This window comes from Heterodontus francisci, chromosome 11 (genome assembly GCF_036365525.1).
Source record: "Heterodontus francisci isolate sHetFra1 chromosome 11, sHetFra1.hap1, whole genome shotgun sequence".
In the NCBI taxonomy this organism is placed as follows: domain Eukaryota; kingdom Metazoa; phylum Chordata; class Chondrichthyes; order Heterodontiformes; family Heterodontidae; genus Heterodontus; species Heterodontus francisci.
This window is the reverse complement of record NC_090381.1, coordinates 33451156-33472289: the sequence shown is the minus strand read 5'-3', so window position 1 is coordinate 33472289 and position 21134 is coordinate 33451156. Positions and strand designations below refer to the sequence as shown.

At 41.7% G+C, this 21134-nt stretch overlaps 2 protein-coding genes across 2 annotated transcripts in view; both read left to right on the top strand.

The window, feature by feature from the left end:
• The window catches only part of LOC137375188 (protein mab-21-like 4), a 49918-nt gene extending 41351 nt beyond the window's left edge, over window positions 1-8567 (top strand). Inside the window, exon 5 of the mRNA XM_068041960.1 lies at window positions 8376-8567. Within this exon, the coding sequence (XP_067898061.1) occupies window positions 8376-8390 (15 nt within the window). The 3' untranslated portion in view covers window positions 8391-8567. The remainder of the gene's footprint in view (window positions 1-8375) is intronic.
• Window positions 8568-8918: 351 nt separating this feature from the next.
• The window catches only part of espnlb (espin like b), a 116721-nt gene continuing 104505 nt past the window's right edge, over window positions 8919-21134 (top strand). Inside the window, exon 1 of the mRNA XM_068041957.1 lies at window positions 8919-9493. Coding sequence (XP_067898058.1) covers window positions 9200-9493 — 294 coding nt within the window. The 5' untranslated portion in view covers window positions 8919-9199. The remainder of the gene's footprint in view (window positions 9494-21134) is intronic.

The following is a 21134-nucleotide window of genomic DNA, read 5'->3' as shown; positions in this document are numbered from 1 at the left end:
CCTAACACTAGCCCTAACACAAACGCTGCAGTCACCTAACATATCCCCTAACCCGATGGTACTTTACTATCTATGATACTATTTTAACTCTAACCCTAACCATTGAACACAAATCAGCAATGAATAATAGTGACTAACTGTTCAGAATGCCAGGGGTAGCATCTTTGGCACCTTTTATAATTTTCTCTGCTTGCTGAGTGCCTTTTTAGTCAGGTTCCTTGTTCACTAACCTCCATGTGAAATGAGGGAAGTGGACGGATTGAGAGAAGGAGCTTCTATACAAAACAATTCATCTCCATGTCAATAAGTGAAGGTGAATGACATTGTTGTGAAGTGAGAGGTCTCTGTGTGCAAGGTAATGCCTGGAGCAGCTGAGAGTCTACCAGTGGGAATGTTGACGCTACGGTCGGAAGTCTTGTCATTGCACTGAATCCATGACTATCTGCTCCGTCGTCATGGCGTTTATAACATGGGCAGGATTCTCGAGCCCCGCCGAGGTCAGGAATGGAGGTCGACAGAGCCCAAATATACCAGCGCCAGCCAATGTGCCAGTTTCCTAACGGTGGCCATATTAGGGGAGGCTGGTTCAGGCGCTACCTTCCCGCACGAGGTGGGCAGCCAATTAGGCTCATTAAGAGCCTTGTTAAAGATAGTTAAAGGAGGCCGTCTGGGATTTCTCAGTCTGGCTGCTTTTTCCATTTTTAATTCAATTTTTAAAAAAGTTGGTGAGAGGACACCTTCATGTTGAAGTGCCCTCTCAGTTATTTACCATTTACTGCAGCGGCAGCTCCTCTGAAGCTGGAAGGACTTTGATTGGCCCTCCAGCTTCAAAAGCCTGTATGCCGCCCTTAATTGGACATGGAACCAGTCTCCATACAAAATGAGGAGGTGCCCTGGTCAAAATCCCAACAAGTTACTGTTTCCCCTGGGTTGGAGGAGGGTGTTTGTTTAGGACTCAGAAACAGTCCTGGCTCCTGTTTTCTGTTCCTAAAGCAAACATTCAGCTGCATGTTTGCGAGAAGTGACGGGGAGAGTCACTGCCCTGTTTCTTGGGTTCACATAATGTGAACAGTGCCAGTAGTCTTAGAGCCAGATTCTGTTCTGTACAAACACTTCAAATTGTCTAAACACTTTATAACAAGTAAGGAAATAGTCCCATAGAGTTATACAGCACAGAAACAGGCCCTTCGGCCCATCGTGTCCGTGCTGGCCATGAGGCTGCAAATTTATTCTCAGACTTTGACCTCTCTAACCAGGCTGTGGTTATATATATCCTTTAATCTTATCTTTATCAAATTGATTACTCACCAGTGATTGTACAATAAAATGTTGATTAAACCCATAGAATGCATTCTTAATTATTCATGTGCAGGAATGCCAGCATTCTCACTACCTGCAATGAACAGCCCAAAGGATCACTCTACATTAACTCTCAGCCTTATTGTGAAAGAGGCAATGGTGCAAATACCAAAGAATTTCACTCTACCTTTCCCTGTAATTACTTTCCGATCATCACAAAAACTGAATGCAGCACAGTAGCCCAGAGACAGTGAGTCTTTCACATTCTGGGACTAGATGGGACAGTGGGTCAGACACTGTCCTTTCACACTCTGGGACTGGGTAGAACCGTGGGTCAGACACTGTCTTTTCACACTCTGGGACTAAGTGGTACAGTGGGTCAGACACTATCCTTTCATACTCTGGGACTGGGTAGAACCGTGGGTCAGACACTGTCTTTTCACACTCTGGGACTAAGTGGTACAGTGGGTCAGACACTATCCTTTCACACTCTGGGACTGGGTGATACAATGGTCAAACACTGTCCTTTCACACTCTGGGACTAAGTGGTACAGTGAGTCAGACACTGTCCTTTTACACTCTGGGACTGGGTGATACAGTGGTCAAACACTGTCCTTTCACACTCTGGGACTGGGCGATACAATGGGTCAGACACTGTCCTTTCACACTCTGGGACTAAGTGGTACAGTGGGTCAGACACTATCCTTTCACACTCTGGGACTGGGTAGAACCGTGGGTCAGACACTGTCTTTTCACACTCTGGGACTAAGTGGTACAGTGGGTCAGAGACTATCCTTTCACACTCTGGGACTGGGTAGAACCGTGGGTCAGACACTGTCTTTTCACACTCTGGGACTAAGTGGTACAGTGGGTCAGACACTATCCTTTCACACTCTGGGACTGGGTAGAACCGTGGGTCAGACACTGTCTTTTCACACTCTGGGACTAAGTGGTACAGTGGGTCAGACACTATCCTTTCACACTCTGGGACTGGGTAGAACCGTGGGTCAGACACTGTCTTTTCACACTCTGGGACTAAGTGGTACAGTGGGTCAGACACTATCCTTTCACACTCTGGGACTGGGTGATACAGTGGTCAAACACTGTCCTTTCACACTCTGGGACTAAGTGGTACAGTGAGTCAGACACTGTCCTTTCACACTCTGGGACTGGGTGATACAGTGGTCAAACACTGTCCTTTCACACTGTGGGACTGGGCGATACAATGTGTCAGACACTGTCCTTTCACACTCTGGGACTAAGTGGAACAGTGAGTCAGACACTGTCCTTTCACACTCTGGGACTGGGTGATACAGTGGTCAAACACTGTCCTTTCATACTCTGGGACTGGGCGATACAATGGGTCAGACACTGTCCTTTCACACTCTGGGACTAAGTGGTACAGTGGGTCAGACACTATCCTTTCACACTCTGGGACTGGGTAGAGCCGTGGGTCAGACACTGTCTTTTCACACTCTGGGACTACGTGGTACAGTGGGTCAGACACTATCCTTTCACACTGGGACTGGGTGATACAGTGGTCAAACACTGTCCTTTCACATTCTGGGACTGGGCGATACAATGGGTCAGACACTGTCCTTTCACACTCTGGGACTAAGTGGTACAGTGATTCAGACACTGTCCTTTCACACTCTGGGACTGGGTGATACAGTGGTCAAACACTGTCCTTTCACACTCTGGGACTGGGCGATACAATGGGTCAGACACTGTCCTTTCACACTCTGGGACTAAGTGGTACAGTGGGTCAGACACTATCCTTTCACACTCTGGGACTGGGTAGAACCGTGGGTCAGACACTGTCTTTTCACACTCTGGGACTACGTGGTACAGTGGGTCAGACACTATCCTTTCACACTCTGGGACTGGGTGATACAGTGGGTCAGACACTGTCCTTTCACACTCTGGGACTGGGTGGTACAGTGGGTCAGACACTGTCCTTTCACACTCTGGGACTGGGTGATACAATGGGTCAGACACTGTCCTTTCACACTCTGGGACTGGGTGGTACAGTGGGTCAGACACTGTCCTTTCACACTCTGGGACTGTGTGATACAATGGGTCAGGCACTATCCTTTCACACTCTGGGACTGAGTGGTACAGTGACATCCAAAAACTAGGAAACCCAAAATCTTAAAACTTGTGGCCAACCATTTTGCACATGAAACTGAAGACTCAAGACAGGCTTCGAGTCGAAAACAGAGTAACGTTACCTAAGATACAGCTGGAACAGAAGAGACTAGAATTAGAATTCCAGAAGGAGAAGGAGGAGATAGAATATCAGGAAAGAGAAAAAAAATTTCCAAAGGGAGTTAAGGTAGTTCGAACTAACTGGGGGAAGTCTCAATGCACCCAGTGAAGGCACCACTAGTGAGGGAACTACCCCTAGGACCGAACGCTGAAGTCTTAAAGTTCTCCCAGTTGATACTAAAGTTCAATGAGGGGGATGTGGAAGCGTTTTTCGTCTCTTTTGAAAAGCTTGCAAAACAGCTGAAGTGGTCGGCAGAGAGCTGGACTCTGCTATTGCCAAGCAAACCAACAGGAAAAGCCCATGAGGTTTATTCACTGATGCCTGATGAGGGTTCGTCAGACTCTGAGATGACCACAAATGCTATCCTGAGTGCATACGAGCTGGTGCCAGAGGCATACCATCAAAAATTCTGAACCCTCCAAAAGCAGCCTGAAGAAACGTATCTCGAGTTTGAAAGAGTTAAGAAACTCACTGTTGACCAATGATATGGGCACTTAAGCTAGAGACCACCTATGAAAACCTCAGAGTGTTGATCCTTCTCGAGGAGTTCAAAAACTCGCTTCCCCGTTTCCATTAAAACCCACGTGAAGGAACAGAAGGTTCCACGAGCCAGGCAGGAAGCAACCCTGGCTGATGAATTTATGCTTGTACACAAGCCCTTACACCAAGAGAAAGAGAAACCCTTCCCTAGTCACCTCCAAAAACCAAAGAAGGATAAAAGTGGGGGGGGGGGGTGTGAGGGTGATAGCAGCCTGAACAGCCATGGATGAAAAAGGAAAGCCACACACACACGGGACCCTCCTCAGGCCAAAAAGTGCTGAGAGCAGAAGTGACACCCAAAAACATGTGTATTTCCATTGTAACAAAGCAGGTCACCTTTGAACTGACTGCTGGAAGTTACTGGGAAAACCAGTAGGATTAATTAGGACACACCAGAACATACAAACATATGAATTAGGAGCAGAAGTAGGCCATTCAGCCCCTCTAGCCTGCTCCGCATTCAATAAGATCATGGCCGATCTGTTCATGTCTCAAATTCCACACTCCCATCTACCCCTAATAATCTTTGATTCCTTTGCATAACAAGAATCTATCTACCTCTGCCTTAAAAATATTCAATGACCCCACCTCCATCACCCTCTGAGGCAGAGTTCAACCTTCTGAGAGAAACATTTCTCCTTGTCCCTGTCCTAAAAGGGTGACCCCTAATTTTAAAACAGTACCCTTTGGTTCTGGACTCACACACAAGAGGAAACATCCTTTCTACATCCACCTTGTCAAGATCGTTCAGGATCTTATAAACTTCAATCAAGTCTCCCCTCACTCTTCTAAATTCCAGTGAAAACAAGCCCAGTCTGTCCAACCTTTCCTCATAAGACAACCCACTCATTCCAGGTATCAATCTAGTAAACCTCCTCCGAACCACCTCCAACGCAATTACATCCTTCCTTTAACAAGGAGACCAAAACTGCACACAGTATTCGAGATGTGGTCTCACCAATGCCCTGTATAACTGAAGCATAACATCCTTACTTTTATTTTCAATTCCTCTCGTAATAAAGGATAGCATTCCATTAGCAGTCTTTATTACTAGCTGTACCTACATAGTAACTTTTTGTAACTCATGCACTAGAATACCAAGATCCCACTGCACCTCGGAATTCTGCAGTTGTTCTATGTTTAAGTAATACTCTTTTTTTTAAATTGTTCCTGCCAAAGTGAACAACTTCACATTTTCCCACATTATACTCCATCTGCTAGATTTTTGCCCAATTACTTAACCTATCTATATTGGTCTGCAACCTCCTTATGTCCTCTTCACAACATACTTTCCTACCTATTGTTGCGTCATCTGCAAATTTAGCTACCATGCCATCGCTCCCCTCATCTAAGTCATTGATATAAATTGTAAAAAGTTGAGGCCCCAGCACAGACCACTTCAAGAAGAAGCTAGGTAAGTGTGGAGGGGTAGCACTGTTAATCAAAGATGGCATTGGTGCAATTATTAGAGATGACCTTGGTTCAGGGGATCCGAATGTAGAATCAGTTTGGGTGGAGATGAGGAATAGTAGGGGAAAGAAGTCACTAGTGGGAGTGGTCTACAGACCCCCTAACAGTCACCGCAATGTAGGAGGAAGTATACAAGAAGAAATAATGGGTGCTTGTGATAAGAGATGGCAATAATCATGGGTGATTTTAACCTACATATAAACTGGAAAAATCAGATTGGAAATAGTAGCCTGGATGAGGAGTTCATAGAATGCTTTTGAGATAGTTTCTTAGAGCAGCACGTTCTGGAACCAACCACAGAGCAGTTACAAGAGAAGGTCCCTGGCATTTTCCCTGACTGTGTGGTGACCCAGTCCATGGCCAAACAAGCTCCATCAGAGGAGGCTGAACTGGCATTGCAGACAGATGTCCCTACTGTGTGTTTATCTGAAAACTTCTTTGAGAAGTTAGAGGACCCACAGGAAGTGTTAAACAGGTCTGCCTTGGTCGAGCTCAGCAAGCCGACCCAGTATTAACAAAGTGAGCACAGACTGCCCAAACTGAAGCTGAAGCAGAGGGTGTTCCAGAGTGCTACTATTTAAAGGATGAGGTGCTGATGAGGAAGTGGAGACCTCCTCACAGACCTGCAGATGAAGAGTGGACAGTGGTTCACAAGATAGTGGTACTGTCAAGGTAAGGAAATACTAAGAACGGCCCACGGACTTCCAATGGCTGGACATATCGGTATCAGAAAAACCCAAGCCCGCATAAGACAACATTTTGACTGACCAAAACTCCATAAAGATGTGGTGGAGTTCTGTAAAACTTGCCACATGTGCCAGGCTGTGGCGTAACCGCAACCTGCAATAAAACCTGCACCCCTAACTCCCATAACGGCTTTTGGGGAACCCTTCAGCAGAGTGCTGGCGGATTGTATGGGACCCCTGCCGAAAACAAAAGAGGACTACCAGTATCTTCTCACCATTATGGATGCAGTTACCCAATTCCCAGAGGCCACCCCCTGAAAACTATATCTGCCACGGTAGTGGTGGAGAGGCTAACCCAATTCTTTACCCGATATGTGCTGCCTGCCGAGATCCAGATGGATCAGGGCACGAATTTCATGTCTGGTATCTTCCAAAAAGTCCTGCGTATCTGGGCATAACCCAGCTAAAGTCCTCAGCCTACCACCCACAGTCACAACGGGCTTCAGAATGGTACCACCAGACCCGAAAGATAATGATCAGGGCATATTGCTATGAGTACCCCCATGACTGGGACAAAGGGCTGGGATTTTTCTTGTTTGCCACCAGGGACTCACCCAATGAGTCCACTGGCTTTAGTCCCTTTGAATTAGTTTATGGACACGAGGTGAGAGGTCCTCTTAAACTAATCAAGGGGAGATTTTTGGGACATAGGAATGAGCCTTCCATATTATACTACATCTCCATGTTCTGGGAGAAGGTCATGAGAGCCTGTGCAGTGGCTCAGGAGCACCTGAAAACCTCCCAGACAGCTATGAAAATGCAAGCAGATAAACATGCCAAGGCCAGAACATTTCAGCCCAGAAACCATTTATTAGTACTACCTCCAATAGAGGGCGAATCCCTGAAAGCCTGGTTCAGTGGCCCCTATCGGGTAGTAAAGAGAATTGGCAAGGTGAACTATTTAATTGACACCCCAAACCATAGGCAAAAACAAAGGTTGTAGCACATTAATATGCTAAAGCAGTATCAAAGCTGAGAAGGAGACAAAGAAGCCCAGGTCTGTCAGGCAGTCTGGAAGGAGGACGACGAAAAGGCCAGTGAGGACAAGTTAGAGGAGGGGCTGCAGCATTCCCAAATTGAACCCTTTACTGTCCAATTAGCCACCACCAAAATGTTAGGAAAATTAAACACTGTACTCTCCGATTTAAATGTATAACAAAGAGGAGCCCTAACAAGGCTGCTCACAGCATTTAAAGAAATCTGCAGGGACAAACCAGGGTACAAAACCCTAAACCTACACGATGTGGATGTAGGAGAGACCCCTTCCATAAAAAAAACCCCTATCGCCTAGGTCCCAGGAAACTGACCCAGGTTCGGGAGGAAATTCAGTATATGCTGGAAAACAAGCTGACTGAGGCCAGTCAGAGCAGTTGGAGTTCCCCGGCTGCTCTCATACCAATCCCAGATGAAAAAAAACAAAACCAGAGCATAGCTATGGCAGTATAAGTTTGAGAAGTGAGTGTTTGAGTATGAATGTGTGTGTACAGTATCTTTTTTTTACCTAAGACGTAAAAATGAAATGCTCCTGTCGTTACATTGCATTCCGCATGGTGTAGAGGTATCTCGAACACGTGCTATGCCGAATGATGATTTTTTAAAATCCATCTGGGGGAAACCTGAATTACACTTTAACAAGAAAGCGGGAGACAAAGGACATTAATCAAACTTTAAAAACAAAGCAGGAGACAAAAAACTGATAAAAAGATTCCTGCTAGCAGCTAAAATTGCCATTGCAATTTGCAATGAAATACCACACATACCAAGGTATCTAGGTGAAAATGAATGTGTGGTTAATCGCCCACCAGAACAATGGCTTGCGAATTTTGAATGAGCTACCTGTCTTACCTCCATTAACAAGACATTCAACGCCATCTTGGAACATTAACACTGGTGGAGACAAATCTCAAAGGGTAAACACTGAAACAATGGGACCAAAGAGAGATTGGAATGCTTAAGACTTGAACTAATTAAGATGCAAAAGAGAGAATACACTGGACCATCATGTGACAGACTCCATCTGTGTGAAAACTTGTTTTTTCTTCTCTCTACAGCAGACAAGCATCTGAATTTGACCAGCGCAGGACCCAAGTGAGGGTCTCACTCTCTCTCTCTCCCCCAAGGCAATCCTGTAAGTTCAAACCTGGCCTACAGGCTGCAAAATATCCAAGTCTATCACTGCTGCAGATAACGACCCCAGAGAGAAAAGCATCTATATCACTGTCTCCAAGAAAACCATGAACCAGGTGGCCATCTCTATCAGCCAGAAAGTACAAGTACAATATAAGTACAATAAACTAACCTCTTTCTTGTTTAAACTCAAAAAAACTGTCCAATTGGTTCTTTATGATCATAGCACATAAAGGGTGAAAATCGAACTGAATTAGCAAGCATATCCACAAAATCCCCCACCCAGCCCCCAAGTTCTACTGCCCGCTTCAGGAGCTTCAACAGTGGCAAATATGACCAGATGCTTCACTGCCTCGTGTCCCCCGCCCTCTGGTATCAAAAGGACAGGTAGAGGGAGTGTGTAGCAGAAGAGAGAGGGAGGGGTGAACAGACAGGTGATTATAGAGAGAGAAGCATTGGCTGCATCGAAGAAAAATGATCAGATTGAAAAAGTGCAGACGATGAGCAACCCTGGCTGAGTAGCTTGTCAGGAAGTCAGATGCTGTCAGCTGAAAGACAAGAGTTCGTGCAACTTTCGTGCACTTAGCTTTATTGCAGGCTGAACATTGCACTGTACCTTTAACCTCCCTACGTGACTACACTCGATCCGGTAACTGAGCTCTCCTGTGTTAGTGTGCTGACAGAAGGCAGCTCTCACTTGGAGACAGGAGGCGGCAGAAGGACAAATGGTGCATAGTTGTGCACCGCCATGATTCCTCACCGGTGCCTCCTTGCTGCCAAAGATGGGGACCTGGAAACCTTGAAGGAACTGGACACCAGTGGCACGCTGAATGAGAACATCGAGGATCATCTGGGAGCCACTCCGGTCCATCACGCAGCCAGGGCCGGCAGGTTGGACTGTTTGAAATTCCTCATCACCCAGGCGAAGCTGCCGGCGAATAAAAGAGCCAAAAACGGAGCGACTCCCACCCACGATGCCGCTGCCACCGGGAACCTGGCGGCGCTCCAGTGGTTGACCAGTGTCGGTGGTTGTCACATCCATGTAGGTGACTGTCAGGCGCGGCTCAGACGGATGTGCTCGGCTCAGATCGAAACACAACAGCAGTTAGTTATTCCAGAGTAGTGAGATTCTCACTGCAACTTCGTGTCAAAGTCAGTAAATAACAGTCCTGCAACACATAACAGGAGCCCTACGGGAACTGTGCATTATCAGGACAGGAGCAATACAGGAACTGTGCATTATCAGTATAGGAGCCATCCAGGAACTGTACAATATCAAAATAGGAGCTAAACAGGGACTGTCCATTATCAGTATCGGAGCTAAACAGGAATTGTACACTATCAGTATCGGAGCTAAACAGGAACTGTACAATATCAGTATAGGAGCTATACAGGAACTGTGCATTATCAGTATAGGAGCTATACAGGAACTGTACAATATCAAAATAGGAGCTAAACAGGAACTGTACAATATCAGCATAGGAGCCATACAGGAACTGTACAATATCAAAATAGGAGCTAAACAGGAACTGTACAATATCAAAATAGGAGCTAAACAGGAACTGTACAATATCAGCATAGGAGCCATACAGGAACTGTACAATATCAAAATAGGAGCTAAACAGGAACTGTACAATATCAAAATAGGAGCTAAACAGGAACTGTACAATATCAGCATAGGAGCTAAACAGGAACTGTCCATGATCAGCATAGCAGCTAAACAGGAACTGTACAATATCAGTATCGGAGCTAAACAGGAACTGTACAATATCAAAATAGGAGCTAAACAGGAACTGTCCATGATCAGCATAGGAGCTAAACAGGGACTGACAATTATCAGTATCGGAGCTATACAGGAACTGTACAATATCAGTACAGGAGCTAAACAGGAACTGTACAATATCAGTATCGGAGCTATACAGGAACTGTACAATATCAGTACAGGAGCTAAACAGGAACTGTACAATATCAGTATCGGAGCTATACAGGAACTGTACAATATCAGTACAGGAGCTATACAGGAACTGTACAATATCAGTATCGGAGCTATACAGGAACTGTACAATATCAGCATAGGAGCTAAACAGGAACTGTACAATATCAGTATCGGAGCTATACAGGAACTGTACAATATCAGTACAGGAGCTAAACAGGAACTGTACAATATCAGTATCGGAGCTATACAGGAACTGTACAATATCAGTACAGGAGCTATACAGGAACTGTACAATATCAGTATCGGAGCTATACAGGAACTGTACAATATCAGCATAGGAGCTAAACAGGAACTGTACAATATCAGTATCGGAGCTATACAGGAACTGTACAATATCAGTATCGGAGCTATACAGGAACTGTACAATATCAGTACAGGAGCTAAACAGGAACTGTACAATATCAGTACAGGAGCTAAACAGGAACTGTACAATATCAGTATCGGAGCTATACAGGAACTGTACAATATCAGTATCGGAGCTATACAGGAACTGTACAATATCAAAATAGGAGCTAAACAGGGACTGTCCATTATCAGTATAGGAGCTAAACAGGAACTGTACAATATCAAAATAGGAGCTAAACAGGAACTGTACAATATCAGCATAGGAGCCATACAGGAACTGTACAATATCAAAATAGGAGCTAAACAGGAACTGTACAATATCAAAATAGGAGCTAAACAGGAACTGTACAATATCAGCATAGGAGCTAAACAGGAACTGTACAATATCAGTATCGGAGCTAAACAGGAACTGTACAATATCAAAATAGGAGCTAAACAGGAACTGTACAATATCAGCATAGGAGCTAAACAGGAACTGTACAATATCAGTATCGGAGCTAAACAGGAACTGTACAATATCAAAATAGGAGCTAAACAGGAACTGTACAATATCAGCATAGGAGCTAAACAGGAACTGTACAATATCAGTATCGGAGCTAAACAGGAACTGTACAATATCAAAATAGGAGCTAAACAGGAACTGTACAATATCAGCATAGGAGCTAAACAGGAACTGTACAATATCAGTACAGGAGCTAAACAGGAACTGTACAATATCAGTACAGGAGCTAAACAGGAACTGTACAATATCAGTATCGGAGCTATACAGGAACTGTACAATATCAGTACAGGAGCTAAACAGGAACTGTACAATATCAGTATCGGAGCTATACAGGAACTGTACAATATCAGTACAGGAGCTATACAGGAACTGTACAATATCAGTATCGGAGCTATACAGGAACTGTACAATATCAGCATAGGAGCTAAACAGGAACTGTACAATATCAGTATCGGAGCTATACAGGAACTGTACAATATCAGCATAGGAGCTAAACAGGAACTGTACAATATCAGTACAGGAGCTAAACAGGAACTGTACAATATCAGTATCGGAGCTATACAGGAACTGTACAATATCAGTATCGGAGCTATACAGGAACTGTACAATATCAAAATAGGAGCTAAACAGGAACTGTCCATGATCAGCATAGGAGCTAAACAGGGACTGACAATTATCAGTATAGGAGCTAAACAGGAACTGTACAATATCAGTATCGGAGCTATACAGGAACTGTACAATATCAGTACAGGAGCTAAACAGGAACTGTACAATATCAGTATCGGAGCTAGACAGGAACTGTACAATATCAGTATCGGAGCTATACAGGAACTGTACATTATCAGTACAGGAGCTAAACAGGAACTGTACAATATCAGTATCGGAGCTAGACAGGAACTGTACAATATCAGTATCGGAGCTATACAGGAACTGTACAATATCAGTATCGGAGCTATACAGGAACTGTACAATATCAGTATCGGAGCTATACAGGAACTGTACATTATCAGCATAGGAGCTATACAGGAACTGTACAATATCAGTACAGGAGCTAAACAGGAACTGTACAATATCAGTATCGGAGCTAGACAGGAACTGTACAATATCAGTATCGGAGCTATACAGGAACTGTACAATATCAGTATCGGAGCTATACAGGAACTGTACATTATCAGCATAGGAGCTATACAGGAACTGTACATTCAGGAGAGGAGCTAAACAGGGACTGTACATTATCAGCATAGGAGCTAAACAGGAACTGTACAATATCAGTATCGGAGCTAGACAGGAACTGTACAATATCAGTATCGGAGCTAAACAGGAACTGTACATTATCAGTATAGGAGCGAAACAGGAACTGTACAATATCAGTATAGGAGCGAAACAGGAACTGTACAATATCAGTATCGGAGCTAGACAGGAACTGTACAATATCAGTATCGGAGCTAAACAGGAACTGTACATTATCAGCATAGGAGCGATACAGGAACTGTACATTCAGGAGAGGAGCTAAACAGGGACTGTACATTATCAGCATAGGAGCTATACAGGAACTGTACATTATCAGTATAGGAGCGAAACAGGGACTGTACATTATCAGCATAGGAGCTAAACAGGAACTGTCCAATATCAGTATAGGAGCTATACAGGAACTGTACAATATCAGTATAGGAGCTAAACAGGAATTGTATATTATCAGTATAGGAGCTAAACAGGAATTGTATATTATCAGTATAGGAGCTACACAGGGACTGTACATTATCAGTATAGGAGCTGAACAGGAATTGTATATTATCAGTATAGGAGCTAAACAGGAATTGTATATTATCAGTATAGGAGCTACACAGGGACTGTACATTATCAGTATAGGAGCGAAACAGGGATTGTCCATTATCAGTATAGGAGCTATACAGGAACTGTACAATATCAGTATAGGAGCTAAACAGGAATTGTATATTATCAGTATAGGAGCTAAACAGGAATTGTATATTATCAGTATAGGAGCTGAACAGGGACTGTACATTATCAGTATAGGAGCTAAACAGGAATTGTATATTATCAGTATAGGAGCTAAACAGGAATTGTATATTATCAGTATAGGAGCTACACAGGGACTGTACATTATCAGTATAGGAGCTAAACAGGAATTGTATATTATCAGTATAGGAGCTAAACAGGAATTGTATATTATCAGTATAGGTGCTACACAGGGACTGTACATTATCAGTATAGGAGCTAAACAGGGACTGTACATTATCAGCATAGGAGCTATACAGGAACTGTACATTATTAGTATAGGAGCTATACAGGGACTGTACATTATCAGCATAGGAGCTAAACAGGAACCGTCCAATATCAGTATAAGAGATATACAGGAACTGTACATTATCAGTATAGGAGCGAAACAGGGACTGTACATTATCAGCATAGGAGCTAAACAGGAACTGTCCATTATCAGTATAGGAGCTATACAGGAACTGTACAATATCAGTATAGGAGCTAAACAGGAATTGTATATTATCAGTATAGGAGCTAAACAGGAATTGTATATTATCAGTATAGGAGCTACACAGGGACTGTACATTATCAGTATAGGAGCTAAACAGGGATTGTCCATTATCAGCATCGGAGCTATACAGGAACTGTACAATATCAGTATAGGAGCTAAACAGGAATTGTATATTATCAGTATAGGAGCTAAACAGGAACTGTACAATATCAGCATAGGAGCTAAACAGGGACTGTACATTATCAGTATAGGAGCTAAACAGGGACTGTACATTATCAGCATAGGAGCTAAACAGGGACTGTCCATTATCAGTATAGGAGCTATACAGGAATTGTATATTATCAGTATAGGAGTTAAACAGGAATTGTATATTATCAGTATAGGAGCTAAACAGGAATTGTATATGATCAGTATAGGAGCTAAACAGGGACTGTACATTATCAGTATAGCAGCTAAACAGGAATTGTATATTATCAGTATAGGAGTTAAACAGGAATTGTATATTATCAGTATAGGAGCTAAACAGGAATTGTATATGATCAGTATAGGAGCTAAACAGGGACTGTACATTATCAGTATAGGAGCTAAACAGGAATTGTATATTATCAGTATAGGAGCTAAACAGGAATTGTATATTATCAGTATAGGAGTTAAACAGGAATTATATATTATCAGTATAGGAGCTAAACAGGAATTGTATATGATCAGTATAGGAGCTAAACAGGGACTGTACATTATCAGTATAGGAGCTAAACAGGAATTGTATATTATCAGTATAGGAGCTAAACAGGAACTGTACAATATCAGTATAGGAGCTAAACAGGAACTGTCCATTATCAGTATAGGAGCTATACAGGAACTGTACATTATCAGTAAAGGAGCTAAACAGGGACTGTCCATTATCAGTATAGGAGCTAAACAGGAACTGTACAATATCAGCATCGGAGCTAAACAGGGACTGTACATTATCAGTATAGGAGCTAAACAGGAATTGTATATTATCAGTATAGGAGCTAAACAGGAACTGTCCATTATCAGTATAGGAGCTAAACAGGAATTGTATATTATCAGTATAGGAGCTAAACAGGAATTGTATATTATCAGTATAGGAGCTAAACAGGAATTGTATATTATCAGTATAGGAGCTAAACAGGGACTGTACATTATCAGTATAGGAGCTAAACAGGGACTGTACATTATCAGTATAGGAGCTAAACAGGGACTGTACATTATCAGTATAGGAGCTACACAGGGACTGTACATTATCAGTACAGGAGCTAAACAGGGACTGTCCATTATCAGTATAGGAGCTAAACAGGGACTGTACATTATCAGTATAGGAGCTAAACAGGAATTGTATATTATCAGTATAGGAGCTAAACAGGAATTGTATATTATCAGTATATGAGCTACACAGGGACTGTCCATTATCAGTATAAGAGCTATACAGGAACTGTACAATATCAGCATAGGAGCTAAACAGGAATTGTATATTATCAGTATAGGTGCTAAACAGGAATTGTATATTATCAGTATAGGAGCTACATAGGGACTGTACATTATCAGTATAGGAGCTAAACAGGGACTGTACATTATCAGTATAGGAGCTAAACAGGAACTGTCCATTATCAGTATAGGAGCTAAACAGGAATTGTATATTATCAGTATAGGTGCTAAACAGGAATTGTATATTATCAGTATAGGAGCTACACAGGGACTGTACATTATCAGTATAGGAGCTATACAGGAACTGTCCATTATCAGTATAGGAGCTAAACAGGAATTGTATATTATCAGTATAGGTGCTAAACAGGAATTGTATATTATCAGTATAGGAGCTACACAGGGACTGTACATTATCAGTATAGGAGCTATACAGGAACTGTCCATTATCAGTATAGGAGCTAAACAGGAACTGTCCATTATCAGTATAGGAGCTAAACAGGAATTGTATATTATCAGTATAGGAGCTACACAGGGACTGTACATTATCAGTAAAGGAGCTATACAGGGACTGTCCATTATCAGTATAGGACCTATACAGGAACTGTCCATTATCAGTATAGGAGCTAAACAGGAATTGTACATTATCATTATAGGAGCTAAACAGGGACTGTGCATGATCAGTATAGGAGCTGAACAGGAATTGTACATTATCAGTATAGGAGCTAAACAAGAATTGTACATTATCAGTATAGGAGCTAAACAGGGACTGTACATTATCAGTATAGGAGCTAAACAGGAATTGTACATTATCAGTATAGGAGCTAAACAGGGACTGTACATTATCAGTATAGGAGCTAAACAGGAATTGTACATTATCAGTATAGGAGCTAAACAGGGACTGTACATTATCAGTATAGGAGCTAAACAGGAATTGTACATTATCAGCATAGGAGCTAAACAAGAATTGTACATTATCAGTATAGGAGCTAAACAGGGACTGTACATTATCAGTATAGGAGCTAAACAGGAATTGTACATTATCAGTATAGGAGCTAAACAGGAATTGTACATTATCAGCATAGGAGCTAAACAAGAATTGTACATTATCAGTATAGGAGCTAAACAGGGACTGTACATTATCAGTATAGGAGCTAAACAGGAATTGTACATTATCAGTATAGGAGCTAAACAGGGACTGTACATTATCAGTATAGGAGCTAAACAGGAATTGTACATTATCAGTATCGGAGCTATCCAGGAATTGTACATTATCAGTATAGGAGCTACACAGGAACTGTACATTATCAGTACAGGAGCTATACAGGAATTGTACATTATCAGTATAGGAGCTAAACAAGGACTGTACATTATCAGTATAGGAGCTAAACAGGAATTGTACATTATCAGTATAGGAGCTATACAGGGACTGTGCATCATCAGTATAGGAGCTATACAGGAACTGTCCATTATCAGTATAGGAGCTAAACAGGAATTGTACATTATCAGTATAGGAGCTATACAGGGACTGTGCATTATCAGTATAGGAGCTATCCAGGAACTGTCCATTATCAGTATCGGAGCTATACAGGAACTGTACATTATCAGTATAGGAGCTATACAGCAACTGTACATTATCAGTATAGGAGCTACACAGGGACTGTACATTTTCAGTATAGGAGCTAAACAGGAATTGTACATTATCAGTATAGGTGCTAAACAGGAATTGTATATTATCAGTATAGGAGGTACACAGGGACTGTCCATTATCAGTATAGGAGCTATACAGGAACTGTACAATATCAGCATAGGAGCTAAACAGGGACTGTACATTATCAGTATAGGAGCTAAACATGAATTGTATATGATCAGTATAGGAGCTAAACAGGAATTGTATATTATCAGTATAGGAGCTACACAGGGACTGTACATTATCAGTATAGGAGCTAAACAGGGACTGTACATTATCAGTATAGGAGCTAAACAGGGACTGTACAATATCAGTATAGGAGCTAAACAGGGACTGTCCATTATCAGTATAGGAGCTATACAGGAACTGTACATTATCAGCATCGGAGCTAAACAGGGACTGTACATTATCAGTATAGGAGCTAAACAGGAATTGTATATTATCAGTATAGGTGCTAAACAGGAATTGTATATTATCAGTATAGGAGCTACACAGGGACTGTACATTATCAGTATAGGAGCTATACAGGAACTGTCCATTATCAGTATAGGAGCTAAACAGGAATTGTATATTATCATTATAGGAGCTAAACAGGGACTGTCCAATATCAGTATCAGAGCTATACAGGAACTGTACATTATCAGTATAGGAGCTATACAGGAACTGCCCATTATCAGTATAGGAGCTAAACAGGGACTGTACATTATCAGTATAGGAGCTAAACAGGAATTGTACATTATCAGTATCGGAGCTATACAGGGACTGTGCATTATCAGCATAGGAGCTAAACAAGAACTGTCCAATATCAGTATAAGAGCTATACAGGAACTGTACATTATCAGTATAGGAGCTAAACAGGGACTGTCCAATATCAGTATCAGAGCTATACAGGAACTGTACATTATCAGTATAGGAGCTAAACAGGGACTGTCCATTATCAGTATAGGAGCTACACAGGGACTGTACATTATCAGTATAGGAGCTAAACAGGGACTGTACATTATCAGTATAGGAGCTACACAGGGACTGTACATTATCAGTAAAGGAGCTATACAGGGACTGTCCATTATCAGTATAGGACCTATACAGGAACTGTCCATTATCAGTATAGGAGCTAAACAGGAATTGTACATTATCATTATAGGAGCTAAACAGGGACTGTACATTATCAGTATAGGAGCTAAACAGGAATTGTACATTATCAGTATAGGAGCTAAACAGGGACTACATTATCAGTATAGGAGCTAAACAGGAATTGTACATTATCAGTATCGGAGCTATCCAGGAATTGTACATTATCAGTATAGAAGCTATACAGGGACTGTGCATTATCAGTATAGGAGCTATACAGGAACTGTCCATTATCAGTATAGGAGCTACACAGGAACTGTACATTATCAGTATAGGAGCTATACAGGAATTGTACATTATCAGTATAGGAGCTAAACAAGGACTGTACATTATCAGTATAGGAGCTAAACAGGAATTGTACATTATCAGTATAGGAGCTATACAGGGACTGTGCATTATCAGTATAGGAGCTATACAGGAACTGTCCATTATCAGTATAGGAGCTAAACAGGAATTGTACATTATCAGTATAGGAGCTATACAGGGACTGTGCATCATCAGTATAGGAGCTATACAGGAACTGTACATTATCAGTACAGGAGCTATACAGGGACTGTGCATTATCAGTATAGGAGCAATACAGGAACTGTCCATTATCAGTATAGGAGCTAAACAGGAATTGTACATTATCAGTATAGGAGCTATACAGGGACTGTGCATTATCAGTATAGGAGCTATCCAGGAACTGTCCATTATCAGTATCGGAGCTATACAGGAACTGTACATTATCAGTATAGGAGCTATACAGGGACTGTGCATTATCAGTATAGGAGCTATACAGCAACTGTACATTATCAGTATAGGAGCTACACAGGGACTGTACATTATCAGTATAGGAGCTAAACAGGAATTGTACATTATCAGTATAGGAGCTATACAGGGACTGTGCATTATCAGTATAGGAGCTATACAGCAACTGTACATTATCAGTATAGGAGCTACACAGGGACTGTACATTATCAGTATAGGAGCTAAACAGGAATTGTACATTATCAGTATAGGAGCTATACAGGGACTGTGCATTATCAGTATAGGAGCTATACAGCAACTGTACATTATCAGTATAGGAGCTACACAGGGACTGTACATTATCAGTATAGGAGCTAAACAGGAATTGTACATTATCAGTATAGGAGCTAAACAGGAACTGTCCATTATCAGTATAGGAGCCATACAGGAACTGTACATTATCAGTCTTGGAGCTACACAGGAACTGTACATTATCAGTATAGGAGCTAAACAGGGACTGTACATTATCAGTATCGGAGCTACACAGGGACTGTACATTATCAGTATAGGAGCCATGCAGGAATTGTACATTATCAGTATAGGAGCTAAACAGGAATTGTACATTATCAGTACAGGAGCTAAACAGGGACTGTACATTATCAGTATAGGAGCTATACAGGGACTGTACATTATCAGTATAGGAGCTAAACAGGAATTGTACATTATTAGTATAGGAGCTAAACAGGAACTGTACATTATCAGTATAGGAGCTAAACAGGAATTGTACATTATCAGTATAGGAGCTATACAGGGACTGTGCATTATCAGTATAGGAGCTATACAGGAACTGTCCATTATCAGTATAGGAGCTAAACAGGAATTGTACATTATCAGTATAGGAGCTATACAGGGACTGTGCATCATCAGTATAGGAGCTATACAGGAACTGTACATTATCAGTACAGGAGCTATACAGGGACTGTGCATTATCAGTATAGGAGCTAAACAGGAACTGTCCATTATCAGTATAGGAGCTAAACAGGAATTGTACATTATCAGTATAGGAGCTATACAGGGACTGTGCATTATCAGTATAGGAGCTATCCAGGAACTGTCCATTATCAGTATCGGAGCTATACAGGAACTGTACATTATCAGTATAGGAGCTATACAGGGACTGTGCATTATCAGTATAGGAGCTAAACAGGAATTGTACATTATCAGTATAGGAGCTATACAGGGACTGTGCATTATCAGTATAGGAGCTAAACAGGGACTGTACATTATCAGTATAGGAGCTACACAGGGACTGTACATTATCAGTAAAGGAGCTATACAGGGACTGTCCATTATCAGTATAGGACCTATACAGGAACTGTCCATTATCAGTATAGGAGCTAAACAGCAATTGTACATTATCATTATCGGAGCTAAACAGGGACTGTACATTATCAGTATAGGAGCTAAACAGGAATTGTACATTATCAGTATAGGAGCTAAACAGGGACTGTACATTATCAGTATAGGAGCTAAACAGGAACTGTACATTATCAGTATAGGAGCTAAACAGGAATTGTACATTATCAGTATAGGAGCTATACAGGAACTGTCCATTATCAGTATAGGAGCTAAACAGGAACTGTCCATTATCAGTATAGGAGCTAAACAGGAATTGTATATTATCAGTATAGGAGCTACACAGGGACTGTACATTATCAGTAAAGGAGCTATACAGGGACTGTCCATTATCAGTATAGGACCTAAACAGGAACTGTCCATTATCAGTATAGGAGCTAAACAGGAATTGTACATTATCATTATAGGAGCTAAACAGGGACTGTGCATGATCAGTATAGGAGCTGAACAGGAATTGTACATTATCAGTATAGGAGCTAAACAAGAATTGTACATTATCAGTATAGGAGCTAAACAGGGACTGTACATTATCAGTATAGGAGCTAAACAGGAATTGTACATTATCAGTATAGGAGCTAAACAGGGACTGTACATTATCAGTATAGGAGCTAAACAGGAATTGTACATTATCAGTATAGGAGCTAAACAGGGACTGTACATTATCAGTATAGGAGCTAAACAGGAATTGTACATTATCAGCATAGGAGCTAAACAAGAATTGTACATTATCAGTATAGGAGCTAAACAGGGACTGTACATTATCAGTATAGGAGCTAAACAGGAATTGTACATTATCAGTATAGGAGCTAAACAGGAATTGTACATTATCAGCATAGGAGCTAAACAAGAATTGTACATTATCAGTATAGGAGCTAAACAGGGACTGTACATTATCAGTATAGGAGCTAAACAGGAATTGTAC